We start from the raw sequence: 7,867 nt of genomic DNA on the forward strand, positions 1-7,867 counted from the left end.
TCCTCGACTACTGATAGACTCTGGACTACACTGCAACTGAGAGAGAGAGAGAGAGAGAGAGAGAGAGAGAGAGAGAGAGACAGGGAGAGAGACAGGGAGAGAGACAGGGAGAAAGAAGAGCGAGAGAGAGAGAGAGGGAGAAAGAAGAGAGAGAGAGACAGGGAGAAAAGAGAGAGAGAGAGACAGGTGAAAGGAGCGAGAGAGGGAAAGAGAGAGGGAGATTGAAGAGAGGAGCACTCAGGTTAGAAAAGCTCGTTGAAATTCTCAGCACCTCTCCTCCTGTTAAGACTACACACAATGTAGGACTTACTGCATGCTGTGGTGTGTGAATGTGCATGTGCGTGTGTGGGTGTAGGTGTTTGATGTATGCGTGTTTGGGTGTTTGTGTTTCTGTATGTACACGTTTGCTCGCACGTGTGTGTATTGGTCCTACCCGTGGCTGTAGTTTGTACCAGTCAGGGTCCGTGTGTGTCCAGTCCCAGTGAGCCAGCTCCAGCTCTACCTCTCCTAGGAACAGGTTTCTACCCAGGGAGGCAGCGTGCCACACAGACAGGTTCAGAGTCCTGCCACGCACCTCTGACACGCTGATCTTATACTGGGAAACACAAACAACGTTAACACACACATCATTCATATCAAAATGTATTAGTCACATGCACCGAATACAATGAAATGCTTACTTATTAAGCAACAACGCAGTTAAGAATATTATATATATATATATATATATATATATATATATATATATATATATATATATATATATATATATACTGCTCAAAAAAATAAAGGGAACACTTAAACAACACAATGTAACTCCAAGTCAATCACACTTCTGTGAAATCAAACTGTCCACTTAGGAAGCAACACTGATTGACAATAAATTTCACATGCTGTTGTGCAAATGGAATAGACAACAGGTGGAAATTATAGGCAATTAGCAAGACACCCCCAATAAAGGAGTGGTTCTGCAGGTGGTGACCACAGACCACTTCTCAGTTCCTATGCTTCCTGGCTGATGTTTTGGTCACTTTTGAATGCTGGCGGTGCTTTCACTCTAGTGGTAGCATGAGACGGAGTCTACAACCCACACAAGTGGCTCAGGTAGTGCAGCTCATCCAGGATGGCACATCAATGCGAGCTGTGGCAAGAAGGTTTGCTGTGTCTGTCAGCGTAGTGTCCAGAGCATGGAGACGCTACCAGGAGACAGGCCAGTACATCAGGAGACGTGGAGGAGGCCGTAGGAGGGCAACAACCCAGCAGCAGGACCGCTACCTCCGAACTTTGTGCAAGGAGGAGCAGGAGGAGCACTGCCAAAGCCCTGCAAAATGACCTCCAGCAGGCCACAAATGTGCATGTGTCTGCTCAAACGGTCAGAAACAGACTCCATGAGGGTGGTATGAGGGCCCGACGTCCACAGGTGGGGGTTGTGCTTACAGCCCAACACCGTGCAGGACGTTTGGCATTTGCCAGAGAACACCAAGATTGGCAAATTCGCAACTGGCGCCCTGTGCTCTTCACAGATGAAAGCAGGTTCACACTGAGCACGTGACAGACGTGACAGAGTCTGGAGACGCCGTGGAGAACGTTCTGCTGCCTGCAACATCCTCCAGCATGACTGGTTTGGCGGTGGGTCAGTCATGGTGTGGGGTGGCATTTCTTTGGGGGGACGCACAGCCCTCCATGTGCTCGCCAGAGGTAGCCTGACTGCCATTAGGTACCGAGATGAGATCCTCAGACCCCTTGTGAGACCATATGCTGGTGCGGTTGGCCCTGGGTTCCTCCTAATGCAAGACAATGCTAGACCTCATGTGGCTGGAGTGTGTCAGCAGTTCCTGCAAGAGGAAGGCATTGATGCTATGGACTGGCCCGCCCGTTCCCCAGACCTGAATCCAATTGAGCACATCTGGGACATCATGTCTCGCTCCATCCACCAACGCCACGTTGCACCAGACTGTCCAGGAGTTGGTGGATGCTTTAGTCCAGGTCTGGGAGGAGATCCCTCAGGAGACCATCCGCCACCTCATCAGGAGCATGCCCAGGCGTTGTAGGGAGGTCATACAGGCACGTGGAGGCCACACACACTACTGAGCCTCATTTTGACTTGTTTTAAGGACATTACATCAAAGTTGGATCAGCCTGTAGTGTGGTTTTCCACTTTCATCTTGAGTGTGACTCCAAATCCAGACCTCCATGGGTTGATAAATTTGATTTCCATTGATAATTTTTGTGTGATTTTGTTGTCAGCACATTCAACTATGTAAAGAAAAAAGTATTTAATGAGAATATTTCACTCATTCAGATCAAAGATGTGTTATTTTAGTGTTCCCTTTATTTTTTTGAGCAGTGTGTGTATATATATATATATACACATGAGTAAGAGTAAGAAATAAAAGTAACAAGTTAATTAAAGAGCAGCAGTAAAATAACAATAGCGAGACTACACACAGAGGGGGGTACCCTGGTTGGGGGGGCAATGCAAATAGTCTGGGTAGCCATTTAACTAGATGTTCAGCGGTCTTATGGCTTGAGGGTAGAAGCTGTTTAGAAGCCTCTTGGACCTGGACTTCCGGTACCGCTTGCCGTGCGGTAGCAGAGTGAACAGTCTATGACTAGGGTGGCTGGAGTTCTTTGACAATTTTTAGGGTCTTCCTCTGACACTGCCTGGTATAGAGGTCCTGGATGGCAGGAAGCTTGGCCCCAGTGATGTACTGGGCTGTACGCACTACCCTCTGTAGTGCCTTGCGGTCGGAGGCCGAGCAGTTGTCATACCAGGCAGTGATGTAACCAGTCAAGATGCTCTCGATGGTGCAGCTGTAAAACCTTTTGAGGATCCGAGGACCCATACCAAATCGTTTCCGTCTCCTGAGGGGGAATAGGTGTTGTCGTGCCCTCTTCACGACTGTCTTAGTGTGCTAGGACCATGTTATAATTGCACATTATAATGAGAGAGACAGGAATGAGACAGACCAGAGAGACAGACAGGCAGAGAGAGGAGAGACATGAGAGAGACAGACCAGAGAGACAGGCAGGCAGAGGAGAGACATGAGAGATACAGGAATGAGACAGACCAAAGAGACAGGCAGAGAGAGAGAGGAGAGACATGAGAGATACAGGAATGAGACAGACCAGAGAGACAGACAGGCAGAGAGAGGAGAGACATGAGAGAGACAGGAATGAGACAGACCAAAGAGGCAGGCAGAGAGAGGAGAGACATGAGAGATACAGGAATGAGACAGACCAGAGAGACAGGCAGTTAGACAAGTAGAGAGAGAAGAGACATGAGAGATACAGGAATGAGACAGACCAGAGAGACAGACAGGCAGAGAGAGGAGAGACATGAGAGATACAGGAATGAGACAGACCAGAGAGACAGACAGGCAGAGAGAGGAGAGACATGAGAGAGACAGACCAGAGAGACAGGCAGGCAGAGGAGAGACATGAGAGATACAGGAATGAGACAGACCAAAGAGACAGGCAGGCAGAGGAGAGACATGAGAGAGACAGGAATGAGACAGACCAGAGAGACAGACAGACAGAGAGAGGAGAGACATGAGAGATACAGTAATGAGACAGACCAAAGAGACAGGCAGGCAGAGGAGAGACATGAGAGAGACAGACCAGAGAGACAGACAGACAGACAGAGAGAGGAGAGACATGAGAGATACAGGAATGAGACAGACCAAAGAGACAGGCAGGCAGAGGAGAGACATGAGAGAGACATGAGAGAGACAGACCAGAGAGACAGACAGAGAGAGGAGAGACATGACAGAATCCGAGGGAAATAAATGGAGAAACAAAGTGAGAGATGTGTGGGTGCTCTCACTTTTAGTGTCTGGTCAAAGACTGGGTTGAGGGTCTTTCTCTTTACTGTTGTTTTCTTCTTACTGTGAGACGACGTATCAGGCAGGAGATAGGCCTTTGCGTAACACACACACACACACACACACACACACACACACACACACACACACACACACACACACACACACACACACACACACACACACACACACACACACACACACACACACACACACACACACACACACACACACGTGCTTCTTAAACAGATAGTTCCCAAAAATTATCCCAGTCAGCATCCTCGAAATACCAACCCTACTTTACTTACGGGTCGGAGTGGTTCTTGCGTGCAGCAACCAGGCCTTCACAACGACACACTTTGACCTGTAGCTCCTCCCTCTGAGTGTCATAGTCCAATGAGAACATGACACGCCCCTTCACCTCCACCGCCCCAAATTCCCCAGAACTGAACAGACTCATCATACTGCCACTTAGCTACACAGAGAGAACACACACACACAAACACACAGAGAGAATACACACCAACACAGAATATACACACAGTTGATCAAAATAATCCCACTTAGCTGAAGGAACACCGTGAGTATGTGTGTGTGTGTGTGTGTGTCTCACTGTGTAGTTAGACTGTAGACTTAGAGTGCTGATGGAGAGCCCAGGCCTTAGAAGCATCAGATCAGCTTCTGTCACGACACTGGACACAGAGTCTGTATCCTACACACACACACACACACACACACACACAGAGGGTGAGGGAACATACACATTGTCAGCATGTTTCTAGAGCAATACTATGAGGGAGGGAGGAAGACTACCTTTCCACAACTAGACTGACAATCCTCCATCTACACACTGAATTATCCAGCTAATGAACACATACACACGACTAACCTGTGGGTTTGGGCTCCTGGGTCTGGGTCTGGGTCTGGCTGTAGGTGGACTCCTGTAACTGAGATAAACATGTTTTAAAAAACGACATCCATTAAAACTATACATACCAGTCCTTCTCCAAGAGAAACATTCCCTAGCCACTACTATACCATCCGAACCCTCTGTATTAGAAATGCCTTCACCTTCTCTTGTCGTCCTCTATCTGAGAGCTGGGGTCGTTGTTGTTAGTGGGAGGAGCATCTTCTGTCTGCCCTTTAAACACCCCACTCACAGACAAATCTGCCAATCAATCAATCAATCAATCAACCAACCAATACCAGATGGCCTCCTACACTTGGTTATTCTTGGTGTGTGTGTGAGAGAGTGTGGTCTGACCTGTTCTTGGCTTCCTGCCTCGTATGGATGCCTGTACGATGTCAACGCCATCCTTTGTGTCTCGGTAACGCTTGCTCCTCTCCTCATGAAACCACGCCCCCGACAGCAACCTCAGACGCACTGGGTTCGCCTCTTTCTGCTGCAGGGTCCTGAGGGTTTAACATCATGTTTCACTATTTCACCAATTATTGCAATGACTGTGATATGTGTTTGTTTTCCCTATGAAAAGAGCATCTAGGGGCCTCCCAAGTGGCGCAGCAGTCTAAGGCGTCACTACAGACCTGGGATCAATCCCGGGTTGTATCACAACCGTGATCGGGAGTCCCTTAGGGTGGCACAGAATTGGCCCAGCATCGTCCGGGCTAGGGAAGGGTTTGGCAGAGGGGGGGGGCTTTACTTGGCTCATCGCGCTCTAGCGACTCCTTGTGGCGGGCCGGGCAACTGCAGGATGACCGTGGTTGTCAGGTGAACTTTGTTTCCTCCGACACATTGGTGCAGCTGGCTTCCGGTTTAAATCGGCAGGTGCTAAGGAGTGGTGTCACCTTGGCGGTGTCGATTTGGCGGTGTCGGTTTGATGGTGTCACCTTGGCGGTGTCGGTTTGGTGGTGTCGGTTTGGTGGTGTCACCTTGGCGGTGTCGGTTTGGCGGTGTCGGTTTGGTGGTGTCGGTTTGGTGGTGTCACCTTGGCGGTGTCGGTTTGGCGGTGTCGGTTTGGTGGTGTCACCTTGGCGGTGTTGGTTTGGTGGTGTCAGTTTGGTGGTGTCACCTTGGCGGTGTCGATTTGGCGGTGTCGGTTTGGTGGTGTCACCTTGGCGGTGTCGGTTTGGTGGTGTCGGTTTGGTGGTGTCACCTTGGCGGTGTCTGTTTGGTGGTGTCACCTTGGCGGTGTTGGTTTGGTGGTGTCAGTTTGGTGGTGTCACCTTGGCGGTGTCGGTTTGGCTGTGTCGGTTTGGCTGTGTCGGTTTGGAGGTGTCGGTTTGGCTGTGTCGGTTTGGAGGTGTCGGTTTGGCGGTGTCGACACATGACTCGACCTTTGCCTCTCCCGAAGCCCGTTGGGGAATTTGCAGCGATGAGACAAGATCGAAACAAGATCGAAATTGTGGAGAGAAAGGGGGTAAAATATAAGCTAAATTAAAATATAAAGAGCATCTGATACGGCAAACATTTTTAAGTAAAACAATGTTTTAGTTATTTGAATCAGGTGTGTTAGTGCTGGGCTGGAACAAACACCTGCACCAACACCAGCATTAACAACATTAACATACCTCTATAAAAATAAAAAAAAACTTAAATTAAAAAACTTAAAAAACTTAAATGAATCAATTAATTGGGGTGGCAGGTAGCCTAGCGGTTAGAGTGTTGGGCCAATAACCGGAAGGTTGCAAGTTCAAACCCCCAAGCTGACAAGGTACAAATCTGTCATTCTGCCCCTGAACAAGGCAGTTAACCCACTGTTCCCCTGAACAAGGCAGTTAACCCACTGTTCCCCTGAACAAGGCAGTTAACCCACTGTTCCCCTGAACAGGCAGTTAACCCACTTTTCTTACGACGTCACTGAAAATAAGAATATGTTCTTAACTGACTTGCCTAGTTAATTTTTTTTTAAATCAGTCAACATGATGCTCATCAGAGACCTAAAGGGTTAGATAATAATCACCTCTGACCTTACACGCCCCTCATCAAGGCAACGCAGATTCGAGTCCCTTAGTAACACTTCCATGATGGATGTCTGCTCTGCCTCTGAGAGGTGACTCAAATCCAACAACTCCCCTTCTCCCTCCATCACCTCTGAGAGAGACACAGACAGACAGTGAATGCTACAGCATTACATGGTCAAATACAAAGTACTAGTCCCTGCTTAACACAGGGATCAGTTTATCAGTTGGTACTTCCTCTTAAAATGAGGCCAGTATTAGATCTCTAATCTCTACTGTGTGTGTGTGTGTGTGTGTGTGTGTGTAAACGGTGGTCTCACCTGTGCTTAGTGCATGCCGCTCAGAGCTTCCGTTTGGTTTGTGAGGTTTGTTTGGCATATAGGGGTGTGTTATCATTAACCCAAAAAGTTGTTTTGCAACAAAAACTAGCATTTCTATTAGACAGATTGAGGTAGGTCCCACCCTGTTTGCTCGACCGCTAGTTTTTGTTGCAAAACGTTTTGCAACTGTTTGGAGTAGGAATACACTCCAAGATACAGAGCACAACATCCGCGGCGCGCGAGATTTCCACCATAACAAAACATCCCCAACGATCTGACTGATGAGACAAGATATAATAACATATTTTGAACTGCTTTAACTTTTAACTGAAAAGCCTGTTAGTCACCAGTGACCTCGGTAAACACCTTCTAAAGCAAACATGCAGAAATAGCCTACACTGACGCACGCACAGCGCGAGAGACTTGCACCTGTCACAACTTGCTCATAAACTCGAATGAAACGAGTACAAATTAAATGTCATACCTACATCAATGATGTCCAGAATTGGTGGACATTTTCTCCGGGGAAAGTTTTGGTGTCTCAAAAAAAGTCCAAGCCGAGTCTGTTGGAACTTAAGAGTTTGGAGCGGTTGACAGACTCGAGTGATCATATGGAAAGCCAAAAGGCTGACTTGGGTAAACGCGAACACGCCTTCTCTTCCGGGCAGGATGCAAAACACGGACTGGGGCATAAAACAAATAGCATTGGAGAAACCTGTAGGTTATTACAGTGTTATAAGACACTTACATCATATTTAGATAATGGTAGCTTGTAGTTAGGTAGCCTATGCTCACGCGCCTATC

General features: G+C 47.9%; 2 protein-coding genes across 2 annotated transcripts in view; both read right to left on the bottom strand.

Annotated features, from left to right (window-relative positions):
• The window catches only part of LOC139391613 (synaptotagmin-like protein 1), a gene marked incomplete at its 5' end in the record, with an annotated part of 5,098 nt that extends 1,167 nt beyond the window's left edge, over positions 1 to 3,931 (bottom strand). Inside the window, 3 exons of the mRNA XM_071138983.1 lie at positions 1 to 36; positions 434 to 595; positions 3,827 to 3,931. The exon at positions 1 to 36 is cut by the window's left edge and continues 43 nt beyond it. Of these exons, the coding sequence (XP_070995084.1) occupies positions 1 to 36; positions 434 to 595; positions 3,827 to 3,931 (303 nt within the window). The remainder of the gene's footprint in view (positions 37 to 433; positions 596 to 3,826) is intronic.
• Positions 3,932 to 4,128: 197 nt separating this feature from the next.
• Positions 4,129 to 7,604, bottom strand: LOC139391614 (synaptotagmin-like protein 1). The gene is made up of 7 exons (XM_071138984.1): positions 7,548 to 7,604; positions 6,753 to 6,876; positions 5,089 to 5,237; positions 4,896 to 4,992; positions 4,714 to 4,771; positions 4,438 to 4,536; positions 4,129 to 4,299 (listed from the first exon to the last, which is right to left on the bottom strand). The coding sequence occupies exons 2-7, from the start codon at positions 6,869 to 6,871 to the stop codon at positions 4,129 to 4,131; spliced, it is 693 nt and encodes a 230-aa protein (XP_070995085.1). The 5' UTR covers positions 6,872 to 6,876; positions 7,548 to 7,604.
• Positions 7,605 to 7,867: the final 263 nt, after the last annotated feature.

The sequence above is a fragment of the Oncorhynchus clarkii genome, chromosome 32 (assembly GCF_045791955.1).
Source record: "Oncorhynchus clarkii lewisi isolate Uvic-CL-2024 chromosome 32, UVic_Ocla_1.0, whole genome shotgun sequence".
Lineage (NCBI taxonomy): Eukaryota > Metazoa > Chordata > Actinopteri > Salmoniformes > Salmonidae > Oncorhynchus > Oncorhynchus clarkii.